This window comes from Coturnix japonica, chromosome 5 (assembly GCF_001577835.2).
Source record: "Coturnix japonica isolate 7356 chromosome 5, Coturnix japonica 2.1, whole genome shotgun sequence".
In the NCBI taxonomy this organism is placed as follows: Eukaryota; Metazoa; Chordata; class Aves; order Galliformes; family Phasianidae; genus Coturnix; species Coturnix japonica.
The window spans coordinates 38888496-38907381 of NC_029520.1; the positions used below are offsets into that span (position 1 = coordinate 38888496).

Consider the following 18886-nt stretch of genomic DNA (forward strand, 5'->3'; position numbering starts at 1 on the left):
CTGTGAGGACAGAGAGACCATGTGAGCCCACAGCCCCAGATTTCCTTGAGGCAGCAAGATGCTACCAGCCAAGCTGGGCTGACATGGCCTATGCTTACATTCAGTGTTGACTGGCCACAGTCACTGCCGATGAAGGACATCACCTCAGGAAGCCTGGAGTGAAAGCAAATTTCTGGCTTATTAACCTAGGTACATAAAGCTTCAGAAAACCTGGCATGAGGGAGTGAATTGCTGTCTGTGTAATCACTGCTCATTTACTCCCATATTTCTGATTATGCTGTTCTGAGGTACTTGTAACAGCCAAACCCTTTCTGCTTTCACAATCCTGTCCCCTTTATCTTGTAGGTTATCAGTCACCCCAAAGTCAATCAGTTCCAGTTTCCATTGAGCTCCTTGTATCCTAACTTCAGACAAGCTTACATCCATCTCTCCTTCACTTCAAACCTCTTTGAACAAAGCATCACCTTCTTCAAGGACAAACTGGATGACAGTTTCTCAGCTTGTGCAAACAGACTTCTTCATTTCTCTCAAAGTACCTCTATCCCTTGCAGATTGTTATTTTAAAATTAAAGGAGAATATTCGAGATCCACTCCTGAGAAAACCTTGAATTGCAATAACAATCTTACAGCTGTTCACTGTGGAAAGCTCTCACATGCTGTTCCTATCCATTGTCACATCTCATCTGGGGTTTAGTGCCAGATCTCATCCGCGCGTGTTCTCCTGTGCAGCCCCAGCTGGGTACACAAGGCTGCATGCAGCAGCCCAGGGGTGCAGGTTTCTAAAGATGTAATCTGAAATCAGAGCTTGGCATTTAAGAGGCTTTTAGGATACAGGCAGTTAACAGCTCAAGCACATGAAAATCACAAACTCATCGTGCACTGAAAAAAGTCATTGCAGAGTCTTTCACAACCTGAACACACAACTCAAAGATTATTGAGACTCACCCAGTAGCTAAAGTTGTGCTTCTGGGACAATTTTGGCTTTTTATAAAGACTTTGATCCAGAAAAACCCACCGCAGGTGAAAGATGCTTTAGAAAGCATTTGCTTTATGTATTTGTTAAAACGCTTAGAGCAGATGCAAATTTATATTAAAAGATGAATTACTATTCCTTGTAAGGAATGCCGTAGAGTTTCATGCAAAGAAAGCTGTCCATAGTCTGGAACATTGTTTTTCTTCTCAAACAAAGCCACCTCCATCCTTATTTTCACGGCTCAGTGTGGCAGGCTCTGAACCCATACAGGCAGCTGTTTTTTCCTTATAATTACACTGCCATCTAGTGCCTCTGGTACAAAATGCAAAGTCCTCTCTTCACAAACTTGTCACAAAAGATAGAAAGTTTAAGGCTCATGTCAAATATCAATTTTTCATTTGGAAATCTATCTTTGTGATACCGCTATAGATCTTTCTCAGTATAGATCAGACTTGCTGTAATGAGGTTTTTTTTGTAGCCTGAAGTATTAGCTCACTGTCCTGACTATCTTGGCTGCAAGGTGCTTTCAAATCCCACGTCAGTCACACTCAGTGAACTGAAATAGCCCTGCTGTTTATCTGGTTTGGGTTAGGATTAAGAGACTTTTCCACAGGGAATTAGGTCTCAGGAGGAAAAGGTGCAGCCACGGTTAAGCAGCAACATGAACGGTGTTCATTAGCTTCAGGAATGCAGTGTTAAAAAAAAAAAAATAAATAACCACAGATTCAGCAAGTGGACTAGGCTTTTAGTTCTCCTTTTATGCCATTCTGCTTTTTAAAGCAACAGTTACATCAGTTTCTTCCATGAAAAGAAAGGAGAGAGCCTAGAGACTTGCTTTTCCAAAGGCATACTAGGTAGTCCAGCATTTCATAGATGTATTAACACAACTCTCATCTCATGTCATGATATATACAGAAACTATGGAAGCTTTACATGTTTCTGTGTTGACACAGCTTCTCCACCCTACCCCATTCCTCTCTATTCTACTGGTTCTGCCGGGACACACACTCTGTGAAACACATCGCACTGTCATATTTCCTCCAAAAGATTTTCTTGCAGACAGTGGCAGCTGTTGGTGTTGTGCTCAGGTTTCAGCTTCCTGATTCCATCACTACTGTTTTTCTCTAATGTAAGACTGCTGGACAGAGGAAGTGCTGGACAACCATGTACTACTGATGGTACGTGGCATCAGGAGAGTACCCTTGTAGGGCAAACTGGACATGAGGCAGCAGCGTGCCCTTACAGCCCAGGAAACTCACCATACCCTGGACTTCAAAGGAAGCATGGCTGACAATGCAAGAGAGAAGATCCTGCCCCTCTACTCTGTGCTAGTGAGATCTCACCTGGAGTACCGCATCCAGATGCAAAGTCCTCAGTACAGAAGAGACATGGACCTGTCGGAGCACATCCAGATCACAAAAATGATCCAAGAGACGGAAAACCTCCTCTGTGAGGGCAAGCTGAGAGAGCTGGGGCTGTTCAGCCTGGAGAAGAGAAGGCTCCAGGCAGAGACATGAGAGCAGCCTTCAGTACCTAGAGAAGGCAACAAGAAAGAAGGGGACAAGGTCTGTTGCAAAAGGAGTAGGGAAAACAGTTTCAACTAAAAGAGGGGAGATTTAGATCAGTAATAAGGAAAATTTATTAACCTTAAAGTTGCATGGCAGAGAATAGGGACAGAATCAGTGTTGATGAAGTAGTATGTAACCAAAGTGGTAACTCCAAACAGGCTTTCCTAAAGGAGAGACACAGCTTTACCAACAGAAGCAGAAAACAGCATTTCCAGAGTAATTCATGTCTACTGGCATGACAGCCAAGAAAACATGTCTAGCATCATGGAATTTCTCCTTCCCTTTTAAAAAAAAATTGAAGCCAGATACAAAAGGTTACCCAAGGTAAAAAAGAAAAAAAGTCTCATTTAAACTTTAAGAGATACCTGAATTGCACTACCTGCTTCCATATCTGTAAACAGATTTTCAGCTTAAGCTCATAAGACTTACAGTACTCAGCAGTATTGCACAAATGACCCTTAAATACAATTTAACCCCTTTCAATAAAAGCAAAGAAAAAAAGGCACACACAAAACCCATCACAACAAATGGAAGCAGAATGTAAATTGAGCGCTATAAATAATGTTCAAATCAACAGCAAAAATTCTGATTTTGCGATATTTGTTAACAAGGATCGTTTGGCACCGGAAAAATCACTCCAATCCAGTTAACATAATAGCAATCATCTTTACTAGGAATCACAATGATAAAAACTGACAGCTTTCTTGCTGGAGGACATCAAGATCCATTAACAGAAGCATTCTCCACAAATAAAGGGGTTTAAAATGCTTTATTTGTCCATTTGGAATGATTAGTATTTATAATCAACAACATAAATCCGCCCCCCAGTGAAAGACCTGACAGCTTGTTACTGGCAAGCATATTACAGCCTGCTGAAGGGTGAAGAATTACAGACATGAGAAAGAACAACATTATATCACTATTACATCGCTTATTCTCTTCATAAAACAGTTTAATCCTCTAACATTAATAAGTTAAGATTAGAAAAAATAATATTTCCAGTGACAAAATACATTGTGCTTAGTACACGGTATGACAGTAGTTTATTACACTAGTGCATTAAAGGGCAGTAAAAAAAAAACACCAATTGGACAACTCCTTTGGATAAATTGCACCTTTGCTAATCTCTCTTACACAAACAGCACTTGCAGCTCACACAAGCTACCAATAGCCCTTCAAGATACGTGCTACAAGGAAAAGCCATCACAGCTGAAACAAGTTTATTCTGAGAACATATTCTCCTGTATCCATATTACTTGAATATAAGGACCTTAAGTTAAATTCCTTCACATCTGGATCCCAGTGACATCCTTTCTGAAATCAAGCAAATAACGAACAGATTTGCACCCATGCTTGGACTATCAAAATGAAACTCAAGTGGAAAATTGGCTTTCATTTCTTACCCAGTTAAATAAACAGTTAATATTTGAAAGTCCTCTACAAGAGTTTTAAAGGTTAGACATTTAGACCATTCTTCAAGGTTATTGCATGTGTGAAATCCACACTTACAAATGATTCAGAACCAATTAACAGCAGTATCAGTATAATTGTTGAAATAAAACACTCATCTCTACTCAGGAAATAGAGATCTCTCCAAAACCTGATTTGGAAAATAACCTTTATAAAAAAGGTCTGGTAATATTTTGTATTGCTTTAACTCTACCTTAGCTGAAAACATCGAAGATTGAAGTCAATGCTTACTGAAATTAGCTTTCAAAATAAAGTGGATCAGAATAACATTCAGTATTAAGTTGAAGTATGCTGCAAATCTTCCTCAAATAACAGATACTGCATGCTACAGAGAGTGTCATACAAATATCAGTGCCCTGTCATCTCTGAAACTACTTGCCTGCCTTCTAAACAGGATACAGACATGGGATATGTTTTGTTGAGGAACAAACAGCATTTTCATTCAAAATGACCAAGAGAAAAACATCAGAAGCCAATTAATGAAGATACCATTTGCTACCTCACTTGTTGGACAGGATGTTGTTTCAGTAATGCAGCCTGATGCACTAAGGAATTCCATCCGCATCCATCTTCTGCCACCTTATGACTGACTGCAAGGTCTTAAGATACACATATTTTTAATTTCCTTTTATGCAAGGACATGATAGTATCCATACCTTCTCTGTGCTACAGTAACATAATCAGCTGAGTAACATATTTTTATATCTTTTGATATATTTCTGCTCTAAGTTTTAGATGCATCACAAATGAGAGATGGATACTCAAGCTTCTAGGAAGAAAAAGCCAGTTTTTCCACATACAACCCAGCATAAATTAAGGACCTGGGACTAAGTTTTCATTCTTGTACCATGCAAAAAAACCCAAACCCACCATTCCATGAAGGCTATCGATAATTAACTGCAATTTACAGTACCTTTTAATCTATTTCAACCCTTTCATTTGAAAAAGGAGGTAGTTGAGGCTTAAGGCACATCCTGCACTGCCTGATCACCCATAAGAGATTTCCCTTCTGCTCAATAAAAATATTTTTAAGGCTAGCAATGAAAGTCAGAAGTAGTATTCAAACACATCTTTAGTACTGTAATGTCTCGCCTCAGACTATAGCAGAAATAGACAAAACATTTTTTTTCTTAATACAGGAAAAAAAAAAAAAGGTTCTTCATTCAAGTGAGATCTGAAAGTGATCAAAGTACAGCTGTGTGGAGCCACTAGTTTGTTAGACTTACTGGTATTTAATTCTTACAGTGAAAGGAATGGACACAGTCATGTTAGTGTTAAAAACGCAGCTTGAAAGGCCTTTACCTTCTGCTAGCTTGAAAAATCAGCTTAAAAATGAGATGGGAATTTATGATCCTTGCATTCAAAAAGATTCAGACCTATGACTTTGTTTCCATTATTACCTTGAAGTAAAACTTACTCCCAGAATAGAGTAAAAACCCCATAGTGACCAGGGAATGAAATTTAGTCATGTTGGTAACTAGTAATGTAAACCATTGAAAAAATAATAGGGTGAGAATTCAGATTCTTTGCCAACAGATCCGTGTCAGTGTTAAGCTGTCCGCAGGGTATGAGCTGGCTCTTCTTCAAAGTATGATGACATTCTGCAAGTGCAAAAGCTCCATCATCTAGCTTCAACATGGAAGTTGTCAAACTGAGCAAACTCAAATGAACGAGTTCCAATAGCAGCCCAGCCATTACTTGGTTTAGAAACAGTGACGTTCTCCCAGAGTGGATAACCGTTTAACAGTCCGGAGGCAGAAGTGCCCTGTCAGAAAAAAGGGAAAGAAAGTTAGCTTTGTGAAATCTAGTGATCAAGTGCATTGACACCAACACAATCTGTATGGCTGATGAGGAAAGTCAAAAAGATATCCAGTGCATTTTTCATTACATTTTGCATGCTTTCCATGCAGAGGGTCTTCTAAATGTTGCACAGAATCATCCAGTTCTTATCAGCTCCGTGAAACAGATCTAATGCTTTTACGGAGTGTATTTAAAAGGTTTATCTTCCCCAAACTCTCAGCTTGTAAGCTCAGTGCAGAATCTCAAAACCTTAAAGGTAAACTGTTTTTCCTCTCACATCTGTATCACACTCCTTCAAATGCTCCCCTGTTTTGAGGGGTTTAACAAAACCAGAACTACCTGAAACTGCAAACAATTTTCTTGCATATGACACACCTGACATTAGTTCTGCAGAATTAGACATACGTCAAAATAAAAGACTTGCATGTTTTAGTCACCAAGCCAAGGAGAGAATGGGATTCAGGAACTTTTAAGTAGAATGTTACCATTAAAGTTGAGAACAGTTTCAGAACTAGTTACAATTTATCTTGCCAATTGGAAGGAGGGCGAGGGGGGAACATTCTAGTTTACCTGTATTAAATCAATAAAAATTACAAACAGATAAAAACAGACTGCTTTTCAAAAAGCCTCTACAATTCTTTTACTACATCAAAGGCATATTTGGTATAGCAAGTCAATAGCATCATAATTTGAAGACCAACATCACTGCTTTCTGTTTTGGATAATTTACACTCATTTTTAATACTCCACGTTAGCAAGTCTTAGACTTCATTCTACAGATAGCAATTAATGTCATAAATGTGGCTGTACAAACATTTGTGAATGCCTCAGATAAAAACATTCCTTTGTCTACTAATACAAAAGCACAAAAAGCAAAAAAACAAAAAGAACAACCAGCTTTTAACATTTATAGACAGTTTAGTTGTTAGAGACTTAGCACAGAATTTTACAGTTGGTTACAGTACAAGATATCTTCAGCTGGGATTTAAGCTTCCCAATTATTTCAGGTCTCTTGCAGTTGTAAAGGTTGTATTAGCCAAGGGGGTTAGGCATCCAGCTGATGAATTCAAAAACTTTTAGTTGCAACAATGTCATGCCCAGCTAAATCACACAGGTATAAAGTTTGGTACCACTTTTCTCATACTATGAGAAAATAAATAAATGCAGAAACACCACAGAAAAATCCCACACTTTGAGTAGGCTTCCAATCAACAATTGACCTTTTTTTGTTTTTTAAACATCTATACAGTGCCCATGCTTTCTCAGTACAAGAAAGACTCCAGCTCAATCAAGCTCCTTAGTTCCAATTTCTTAAAGAGCACCATACACAGGGCCTTTACATGCAAGGCAAATTGGAGGGATTTGTAAAACAGTTGAGTTTAGCAGCCCACCAAGAATCTTCAGTACAGAAAGCCAGATCATAACCTTCCTTTTCCAGTTCTTTTCTACACCCTCTCTCCAATTCTTCAAGATCTTTTTAAAAATACAGGAAATAGAATATGATGTGTTACTTTAATTTTTGTTTAAATTAAAAGATGTATCAATGTTTTACATAGGATTACCTCATGCAAACAGTAAAATAGCATGCTTTTGTCTAAAAGCGTTTAGGAATGGAATTTTCATAACTGATTTTCCAGCTTCTTGACCATGCTCTTACCTGAATGTTGAGAGTAAGCGTGTGCCAAGCATTATGTCGGACACCAGAAAGCCCTTTCATTAGTACTTCTTCTCCAGCTGCAAAACATGCTCAAGGTTAGCAAACTGTCATTTAACTGACAGATAAACATCAAGCTAGCAAAAGAAAAGTTGTATTTCATTTTCAGAGATGTTCAGAACCACTATCCTACTACAGAGGTTTATCCTATTATTCTGTCAGGAGCTTTTTCCCACTGAAATATCCAGTACTTCTGGAGATTCCACCTACTGGGAATACAGGTTAACCAAGCGTGACAGTGGCTGGTGCTCTGCTTATTCTGCTAATCTTTTTTTATGCATTAGAAGATTTTAAATTCGGAGGTTTTGAGATGCCACAATGTAACATTATTTAGTTCTAGTAAAAATTTATGCTAAGCTAAAATCAGGTAAGAAACTCAGGGGAAAAAAAAAGCACCTAAGCACTACAAGTAGAATCTTCAATTATTCAGTTGGCAGCTTCAGCTGTGAGGTAATTTAACATGCAGACGTCTTTTTAGAAAAATATAAAGATGATGAAAAATAGCTATGAAGGAAAAAAAAAATCTTAAGGCCTAACAAGCATGCCCGTCTGAAATAATGAGGTCATTAATCACATCCCCCTTATTTCAAGAAAGAAAAAAAGTTATTCTCTTCAAGGCAGTGCTGAAATGTCTCAAAAATAAAACAGCGCAGTTCATTCTAAACCCAAGTGTATGTACATATACATATATAATAAATATCTATTATACACAGCTGAAACTGTTGTTGTGGATTTAAACATGAGGTTCCCTAGGAATCATAGTGTTAAGAGAAGGTAATAGAATTCCTAAGTTACAGGTAGTCTGCCAACCCACAGTGAAGAAGGAGAAAATGAGAAATGGGAAACTACAGCTCCCAAATAGAAGAGGACCCGTTCTTAAGATCCAGTGCAGTGTGAAATCAGTTGTTATGGGCTGTATTCACATCAGGCATATTGTAGATCTATAAGGTGCATTAAAGTCAAACAACTGAAAAGTCTAATTCAAACTAATTCAAGCAATTGAAAATGTGCTTGAACAGGACCTTCAGATGTTGATGAATTATTACAACATATATACAATTCTTTGTGCCCATCAAGCGTTCTACATGAGCACATGTGAATATCAGCATTACAAGTAGACAACTATACAAAAAATGTAAAGTACATTTGGTGGAAACAGTACGCACTCATTATCTAAGCCAGATGTACATAAATGTTGATTTGTGTGTTGCTGTATAAGACTGAATTCCAAGATGGATCATCTTCTTAGAATTATTACATAAAAACAAATTAAACCTTTTTGTAACATTATATAAAAATATTTATGAAAAGAAAATAATTTACATTTACTACCATAAAACAGATGTTATTAGTAGAAAAAGGGCTACAAAGATGATTATGGGCCTGGAATATCTCTCTTAATAAGAAAGGCTGAGAGACCTGGGACTCTTTAACTTGCAGAAGAAAAAGCAGAGGGGATCTAACCAAGACCTATATCTAAAGAGAGCATCCAAAGTCTGGGGCCATGCAGGTTTTTGGTGGTACCAAGGGACAAAACAAGGGAGAATGAGCACAAACCAGAACTTGAGAACAGGAAAAACTGTACTTTGAGGGTTACAAAGCACTGGGTCAGGCTGCCCAGAGCAGCTGTAAAGTCTCCTCTGGAGATATTCAGAATCCACCTGGACATTTTCCTGTACATCCTACTCTAGTGAATGAGAAGTGGAGCAGGCAGTAACCTTCAAATGCTCTAGTCATATGCAAAATACAGCCACTGTTACAGCAAAATGAGTCAAGTTCATAGCAATTGCAGCTGAGTAACAAAACCAATATGCTCATCATTTTTATCAAGGCCATCAATACAATACAACCACCTATCAGCAACCACTTTAGGAAAGGGCATCTTACCCAGGTCACTAGTGACTCTGTAGGTACCATCTGCATAAACCCAGAAGAAAACTCCCTTGGTACGACGAACATATATCCCACCATTGTCAACTCTTCCAGCAATGAACACACCCCCATCACGTGGCTTCTCTATGTAGATGTCACAAGTGACTGTCAGATTTACCCTGCAAAAGAAACAGTGTGTCTTAACAAGCAAAGAATGGAAACCTAAGCAGACAGCAGAATTAAAAATATTCTCTCTATTGCACAACCACCTTTTTGACAAAAAATTTAGCCATCTTAACTGGGATCTAAAGACAAGAGGTACAGATTCATCTACACTGATGACTTATCAGGACATCTATTAGTTCAAGGACATTTTCTTAAGATAATTAATCATTCTCATAGGTCAAAAACAAAACTAAGTGTGTATCCAAGAAGTTCCAGCATGTTACATGAAAGATTTCCACGCCCACAGGAAAATCTTTCAGGTTTACAAAATTAAAAGTAAACTGGATAACAAGATTCAAGGGCAGACCACCATATCTGTTGGAACTTTATTTCTCTAGGATTTTTAATATAGGCCAAGTCCCAGGAAACCAAATCACAAAACACTCCAAAAGGCTCAAATTGTTAAATTTTTTCCTGAGGTAATACTACAGTTCAACCATAAAGCACCACATTACAAGTTTAATGACAGCTGTTAGGGAAAATAACCTTCCATCAGGCAAAGAAATACCAGAACAATTTGATAGCACCTAGAAAATTTACCCAGTTCCTCTCCACTCCACAAACTGCAGTATAAACCTCTCGCGAGTAAAAATTAACCAACTCTGTTAATGCACGCTCAATAAATTAAGTATCTACATTCTATATCTTAACTTACTGTTGTTAGAATGGATACAGTCAAAAGGTCATACATACAGGAAGTTTCCAATTTTGCATAGTTTTTCTTGTTGTTAGTGTTTTTTTTAAAACATGTAGAAAATTCTACGACCTCAGCTGACAGATAAATCATTAATAATATCTGTTTCTGGCAGTCTTCTCCCTCATTTCTTACACCAGAATTAAATGAGATCTTTCTTACTGCTGAAGTATCATTTTATTGGTACATACTCATTAGACAAGTTGTTTAAGATCTTTCTTACCTCCCTGTGTATTAAACACAAGACTCTCACATTTTTCATGCTATTATGATATTAGAAGCAACACATGTTAAACAGCAATAATTACAGCACGCAGCTAGGTTCATCAGAGCAAAACATTAAAAAAATTCAAGAGTAGACATAAACTTTCATAGGATTACAATTCAAACTAAAACAACTAAATTCTTCAGTGAAATAATAAAGAATTATTACCTCCAGCTACAAGACAGTAGTATAGGCTTCAGAGCAAAATGATTCAATCACTTATCAAGGCCAGAAATAAGAGTCATAATGTATGTTATGAAAAAGCATCACTGATCTGATAACACCAAATAGCAAAAAAATAGACAAAATAGTTATGTTCTCTAAAAAGAATTTACGGTAGTCTCTTCCAAATGAAAAAAAAATACAAAAAAACCTTAAGCATTGAGTTTATTAAATAATTGGCTTAGTAACAGTAATTAACAGGTTCCGATCCAAATACTTTTTAAATTTAAATAGATACACTGCTTCGTTCAAAATAATCACCACTGTAGCTCCTAGAATGAATGATAACTGTACTCTAGTAAATCTTGCTACACCTACCAAAAAATACAACTGTTTAAAGTAGTAGGTAAATTGAATACACACAATTCTAGGAACTGCTCAGAAGATGGCAGTCTGCAACAAATCTAACAGAATTAACTCCCAAACCATCACAACATGAGAGATCAAATTAGTAATAAACAAGCTAAACAATTCAAAATCGAGTTAAATAAAGGAAATCAACTTTTTGTCTTCTTTAAAAACAGTAGAAAGAAAAATCTGAGTGCACTTCAAAATTCAGACTGCTTTCTTGTTAGCGCTGTTTTAACTTAAGTCTTCCTAGTGAGCCATCTCACATCCATTATTCTCTTGAACAAATGTGCACCATAGAAGTCTTGGAAATCCTTTCCCGAGGCGGTGGACCACAAGGACAAGACACCAGGAGATCAAATGAAATCTCCACCTTTGGATGTTTTCAAGACTTGTTTAAATAAGGACTTGTTGACCTGTTCTATTAATAGTGATGGTAACAGTGCCATGCAGGGCTCAAGAACTTAAGGAAGTCCCTTTAATCATCATTTCTACATGACTATGGATTTTGTGAAAGTAAAAATATCCCATGCAAGAGAAATGAAGCTTGAAAGAGATGAACAAATTATAATGCACACTATTAGGGACAACATTTCCTCAGATGTCACCAAAAAGAAGTATTTACCTACCACTTAAAGTTTCCTATGATGCTGATTGTCTGATCTGCATCAGAAACCCAAGTGATGGGTCGCTGAATCACCACCTGGCGGAGTGTGAAAACATGATCTCCTGGGTCAGAGCCATTTACGAAGTACTCAAATACACCTGTTTGATCTGCAAAATTTGGAGCTTCACTGAAAGGCGGATTACCTGTTCAGAGAATAAAATACGTCAGCGCCAAAACATTTTGATTTTGTGGACCTTGATTTCAGAAATTTCCACTGAAGAAATCCTCCAGACTTCTAACTTCCTGCATCAAAGTACAGTCTTTTGTACTTCAAAAACGTACAAAATGAAGTTTTAGAAGCTGGAAGCAGGACCATTTTTGTAAATATATGAACAAAGAAAGTTTGGTTTCAAATGGAATCACGGAATTGAGTTGGAGTTTAAGCTGGAAGGGACCTGCAAAAAACAAGGATGCTCTCAGCTAGAACAGGTCGCTCAGAGCCTGGTCCAACCTGACTTTGAAAACCTCCAGGTTTCCTTGAATCCAGTCTAAATCTTCCCTCTCTAAGCTTGAAACCATTTCCCCAATATCCTGTCACCACAAACCACGATAACGAGCCTGTCTCCTTCTTTGTAACAGAACTCCTTTAGGTACTGAAGGGCTGCTATCAGGTCTCCACAGAGCCTTCTCTCATCCAGCCTGAAGAGCCCCATCTCCCTCAGCCTGCTCTCAGAGGGGATGTGTTCAATTCTTTTTACATTCCCTTAAAAAAATTAGTTCACTACATTCGAGATATAACTTTGTATCAAGAATTTTAAAACCAGAGCAGCCACTTAGTTAAGAGCTGGAATTAAATTCACCTCCTTGGAAGCAAAGTATACATTGATAAATTATCAAAGAAACAAGAAATGAAACACATTCAGATTACTTCATGTCTTTTACATCAGATGATTCAAATACCACAACTGTTTTGGCATTTCTATAATGAGACAGTATCTATGTGAGAATTAAGCTTTTGAAAAGAGATTTCTGACTTACGAATATTAAAATCATCTTTGTAATTTGAAGGAAAGGGTTGAGGTGGTGGAGGCTCTGGGCAGCTACACTTCCGTCCTGTCTTAAGTGTAGTTAAAGTATAGACTTCATCCACATCCAGATCTAAGGAAAAACTTCCCCTCCAGACCTGGAATAAAAGACAGTTCAAGATGCAACAATCAAATTGCAACTTAAAAACATTCAAGCTGATGAGTTCAAAGATATCCTCAGTTCAAGGCAGAAAAAATTGTCACTATGTTTAATATCTGCAGGCTGTTTTTCTAAATCTCTTTATTTCTTCCAGGTAAGTCTGTATACAGCTAGTAAAACTTTAGACAAACAGAACTAAGAAAGCAAGCCTTAATTATACAGTTAAACACAGAAGTCCTGCAGTTCCAGTAATGGGGGAAACACCAGAAATTACAGACAGTACTAGAATACTCCTTTATGGGCAAGATTTAAGTCACATTAGGTACAATGCTCTGTTTTTGAGAAAGGCTACTCTTTAACAGTAGACAGTCTGAGAAAGTATATTTTAATTGAGTTTGTCATGAATGTCCCATATTCTCATATTCATAGTACTTTGATGGCACAAAAAGAAAAAAGACCTCAAAGGCTCCCTTCTAAAAATATTTCTTATAAATGCATCCAGTGAGCAGATACTTCCCAGAGTTTTGGCAAAGAATACAGGTAGAGAGGCCAGAAAGTTGGAAGGTTATCACCTTCAGGCCACATAAATACTACAGATATTATCCTGCAAATCCTTTTATAGCAGGAACGAAATGCTAAACCTGACCACTTCTAACACTCAGCAGATGAGTATGAGTAAAGTTAGGCACAACAAAGAATGTTGAGGTACACTATACTGACATTTTATTGTACTTAAATGTATAGGTTGAAAATGTAGTAAGGTGGGCCCAAAACTGGAAAAAAAAAAAAAAAAAAAGACATCCGCAGTCTTCATTATTACAGCAGAACCACTTAAATCACTACCCTCAAAGAACATATCTACTAAAAAGCTGCAATGTTTCAGACCTACAAAACAATTTGTATTACCAGCCTAACCAGCACTTATCTTCATGAATTCAAACTGAAGACCAAAAAACTTCTCTCTAAAGAGAACAGTTACCTTAAATTATTTTAATGTGTGGGATTATATTTCTAACTTTGCAATACTATATTGTAAATCAAAGTTGTTTTTGTTTTTTTTTCCAATATCAATTCTAAAAAAGTTACCTTAGAGTATTAAAACCAATTAACTTACCTTTACAGGATCAAGTTGCTCAAAGAGACTAGTGTTGGCAGATTCAAAGCCAAGCTTAGAATGCCACACCTGAAGAGTTCTCAGGGGATACTATAATGAAACATAACTTTAAATTAAAAAAGAAACCAAAAGAACAACCATTTTAATTTGACTTTGAAAATTATCAGTGTCTAACTTCTGTTACTTTAGAATTTCTGATCTCAACAGCAGCCACCAATCAACTCAGACAGTCATTACAAACCTTACTTTTTCATAAGTAACCCAAAAGTAATGCTTCCTACTATATTACGTTGGCCCAAAATGTCACAGGCAGATTAACTGATGCTTGCTGAATGTTTATGGATACACCAGTTGATGTGAGCACAGTGAGGTGGTAGATGGTAAATTCCAGGAGTGGCAACAGCAGCGTGAAAGATAAGTCACCGAGAAAGGCAGGCAGACTTTTGTAAGCACAGCGTGCAGGCTATTAATCATAGCTGGTAAAAATGCAGAGCTAATGGTGATGATTATGTTGAAAAATAGTATTTTGAAGCTGAGAATTTGCTCCATCAAGCTGTGTTCTGTTGGTGCGCTCTTTGTATTATGTGTCATTGTTTCCATGGAAATAAATAGGAGGCATTACTTTCAGAGCAATTTTCGTATATCAGTAAGCTATTATCCTAATAATACAGTAATACTGCTCACATATGAACAGAAGATTCTAATATGCAACACAGATTCTCAGCATATCTTTTGATGGGACAGAAGAACAAAACTTGCATCAATTATATAGTCAGCTGCATCATATAGTTGCTTTCCTCAGAAAGCAAAAAATGACAACTAGAAAGATCATGACCATGCCAGCTAAACTATATCAGCATTTCAGAGCATGTAGCTGTGGAATAAATCCTAATGACAAACCAAATTGTCTCTCTGTTTCAGCAATTTTTTCCCTCAATAAACACAAAAATACTGGGAGTAGTAATATAAATTCAGTTATAACATTGTGTCTTATGGTAAAAGAAGAAGTGGATCATTTAAAACTTGAGCAGGCATATAACCGCTAGCACAGGAGGTGAACAGTTCTGATCTCTTGATATCTTGTCAGAGTTTGTGTATATACAGGATGCAGTACAATTGACATTACAAAAGTGACCAAATGTATTCAATGCTTACTTACAAACGACCCTCTGAGGTGGAAAGTTGCTCGCTGAGGTGAAACTCGGAAGTGAGGTAGTGGAGGCCTGATACATTTAGAGTGATCATGCGTCTGAAGAAAGGAAAGAGCCAAAGAATATATATTACTGGAATCCATCTAGCCAGTGTTCAAGAAAAACACTAAGCAACACAGGATCAATTTGCAAATAAATATTTCACCATTTTAATGATGATTACTATTACACAAACTATAGTATTTTTTAAACACAGCTTTTAAAAGATGTAACTTCATTTTCTCCCAAAGAGTGCTATCAAATAAATATTAATTTGCGATATAATAATTATACAATGTTCAGACAGGGGAAAAAAAAAAGGACTTCTGGTGATCTCAGTAACAAAGCAATGGAAGCATTATAGAAGATCTTCACAGATATGTTATAAATTGAAGCATGCTCCTTGAAGCAAAATATTTCCTTTATTCTATTTTGTTGATGTACATTACCATTGTTTCAATTATAATGGTAAGGTTTCCTAGGCCATCTGTCAGAGCGACAAAGCTTCCACCTCCTTCTAAGTGTCCGTCCACTTGCAAGTATGACCAGCCTGGCTGAGTAAATTGTGTTGTGTGTGCTGAGATGGAACAAAAATCATAAGAAAATAAATTAAGATTTAATAAAGATAACTACCAATTCTAGTCTAAGCTTAATTTCATATACAGAAATTATTTCCAAAATGAAGTAATGGAATCTCCAAAAACAATTCTACCCATACAAAAGATTACGGAATTATACAAAACATCTGTTCTGTGGCAGAGAAAACAAGCCAGAAAGTACAGAAGAGCTTTTCCTCAAGCAATAATCAAATATATGAGATAGGGCTTTTTTCAGCATGAGAGACTGGCAAAGGAGTGTATGACAACATGAAAATCCTAACCAACACAGAAAAAAGTTCCGTTCAGCTGTTCCAAACCTTTTGGATGATGTTATAGCCATTCTCCACCTGCCCCCCCACCCCCCAATGCTAAGCAACTAGCAGAAGATTAAAAATTAAGACATTTGCCTCAGTCTTTCTTAATGGCACTGTATATGCCATCTGCTCTGCAGAACTGCAGCAAAGACAGTAAAAGACTACAGAAAAAATTGTGGAGTAGTCAGCAAATCCTTGTTTTCAGAAGACATAGCATAAAAGCATTTCCATTGTCCTGTGTTCAAAGAAATGCTGAATTACAGAGGTCAAGAATCTCAAGGTTTTTCATTCTATTTTTTTTTTTCCCAGATTGAGAGGTACCAGATATCTACGTCAGGATAAAATAAAATAAAAGAAAGAAACACAAATAACTAGGAAAGCACACTAACCTCTACACACACTTCAGATCAAAATACTTTACTAGTGATAGCTGTAAAAAGCAGTTTATTTCTGCATATAACAAAGGGATCAAATTTGCTTCCTTTTAGATCTTTCTGCTTCCTACAGAAATAAGCTTTAAAAGTATTTATAAGACTTCCCATGAAGCTGCCTTAATGGGGTACAAAAAATAACACACATAGAAAAAAAAGAGACTGGCAATTCAGTCATGCACACTTTTTTTTCCCTTTAACCTGTAATCCAGATAGGTGCTTCTACTTTGTAGTGGCCACTCCATGGTTCTTGTGCTGTCATCAAACCACATCGACCAAAGGGCAGTTCTTCATAATAACTTGCCACTAAATTCCATGCAATAGTTCTGGAAAAATAGGTTTGTTTTGCTTGTTATTCATATGGATAGCATTAGATCAAGATAATATAAGAATTTACTCTGATTTTTTTCCTCCAACACACAGTGAAAAAACAACTTTCTAGCTCAAAGTAAGATATATAATAAAGAAGTATTTCAATACAAAAAGAATTATCTCAGCTAAAAGGAGAGAAAATAGTCAAACAAGCAACCCCTTCCACAGCTCCTCCCAAGAAGAAGCAAAATGGCAGAAAATCCCCAAGAGAGAGAAGAAGATGAATCAATTTCCAGAGCTGAGAACATCATAAAAAACAAAACAAACACAAAACAAAAACAAAACAATACACCCTCTGGCTGTATCATCATAAGACTAAAAGAAATGCACACCTGAGGATTAAAGGCTCCATCCACACTTCCTAACCAAATCAGTAGGGAGAAAAAAAGCCAAAAACATTTGTTTTTTGTTTTTTTAAATGAACGTTGTGATTGGTGATGGAACTCAAACTCAGAGGAAAGGAGAATTATATTTTTGCTAAGTCCATTTCATCAGGAAGAACAGAAGCTGATTTTCAGCATAGAAGCTGAGATAAAAGCAATATTGAAGTTACAGATTTTGATATTTAACTCCTGGGTTTTTCATGTTAGCTCTTCTTAAGAAGAATTACTTTGAAGAGCAACATCAAAACCCAAAAGAGATCTGAACTCAGTTGTACATGCCCACATGAAACTGTAACTCAAATGTCTTTATAATTGCCACAAAATTTTTCTTCTACGAAGATGATCAGGGGGCTGGAGCACCTCCCCTATGAGGACAGGCTGAGGGAGTTGGGTTTGTTCAGCCTGGAGAAGAGAAGGTTGCGGGGTGACCTCATTGCAGCCTTTCAATACCTGAAGGGAACTTACATCCAGGACGGGAGTAAACTCTTTGAAAGGGCTGATAATAGCAGGACTAGGGGAAATGGTTTTAAGTTGAAAGAGGGAAGATTTAGGTTGGATGTTAGGGGGAAGTTCTTTACTAGGAAAGTGGTTAGACTCTGGAACAGGCTGCCCAGGGAGGTTGTGGATGCCTCGTCCTTGGAGGTGTTCAAGACCAGGTTGGACAGGGCCCTGGGCAACCTGATCTAGTAAATGTGTACATTTGGTGGCCCTGCCAGGCAGGGGGGTTGGAACTACATGATCCTTGAGGTCCCTTCCAACCCGAGTCATTCTGTGATTCTGTGACAATAGTCTTCACATCTCAGAATATCCAAATTCAGACTGACAGAGGAAGGAGTTTCAGTTTATCTACAGTTTTAACATAGCAGGCGGATGTGTTACATGTTACTTTAGATAATCCTTACAAATGAAGTTCTAAAAGTTACCAGGAATACAAAACACTTACGAGGTCATGTTTCCATTTACATAGTTTTGGTTTAGGATCCGGGCCCAGCAGCCTGCACCTACTTCATCGTTGAAAGTACTATAATCTTCTGAAGCCCACAGTTTCTTCTGAGTTCGTAGGGCATTTGGCACTGTTTTTGTCCCAGGATAGTGAGCCCTACACAGTATTTAAAAAGAAAGAGCACTTATCACAAAAAGAGAAGGCATAGCATCTCTTTGTATTTCCAGGCTTAACAACTCTCCCCCAAAATGAAAGTTAAAAACAAACATGCTCCAGAATAATTCTAATAGAATAGAGGACTTGTACTACAGAAACATCTGTGATATACCACAGCTTATTGCATTCCCATCAGTACAAGATTACTTCTTTAAAACATATCAGCCTAAGTAAACCAAGGGTAAAATACACCACACAATTTCTGCAGCTGGCTGTACAGTTTTATCTTCAAATTGACCTTGATAGCATACTACAGTCTCTTTTACAAGTTATCTTATAGTGTCTTAGGCAAACTTTTAAATAATTATAAATTAACAGCAAGATACAGCACAGGAGATTACAAACACTATTGCATTTAAGTCTTAATCGCTGAACATGAAC

At 37.2% G+C, this 18886-nt stretch overlaps 1 protein-coding gene across 2 annotated transcripts in view; it reads right to left on the bottom strand.

The window, feature by feature from the left end:
- Nucleotides 1-3291: 3291 nt before the first annotated feature.
- The window catches only part of GALC (galactosylceramidase), a 35539-nt gene continuing 19944 nt past the window's right edge, over nucleotides 3292-18886 (bottom strand). For both annotated transcript variants that reach the window (XM_015865379.2, XM_015865381.2), the window contains exons 8-17: nucleotides 18290-18445; nucleotides 16793-16917; nucleotides 15697-15824; nucleotides 15217-15306; nucleotides 14058-14147; nucleotides 12797-12941; nucleotides 11781-11961; nucleotides 9413-9576; nucleotides 7469-7545; nucleotides 3292-5776 (exon numbers count right to left, since the gene is read on the bottom strand). In XM_015865379.2, coding sequence (XP_015720865.1) covers nucleotides 5633-5776; nucleotides 7469-7545; nucleotides 9413-9576; nucleotides 11781-11961; nucleotides 12797-12941; nucleotides 14058-14147; nucleotides 15217-15306; nucleotides 15697-15824; nucleotides 16793-16917; nucleotides 18290-18445 — 1300 coding nt within the window. In that variant the 3' untranslated portion in view covers nucleotides 3292-5632. The remainder of the gene's footprint in view (nucleotides 5777-7468; nucleotides 7546-9412; nucleotides 9577-11780; nucleotides 11962-12796; nucleotides 12942-14057; nucleotides 14148-15216; nucleotides 15307-15696; nucleotides 15825-16792; nucleotides 16918-18289; nucleotides 18446-18886) is intronic.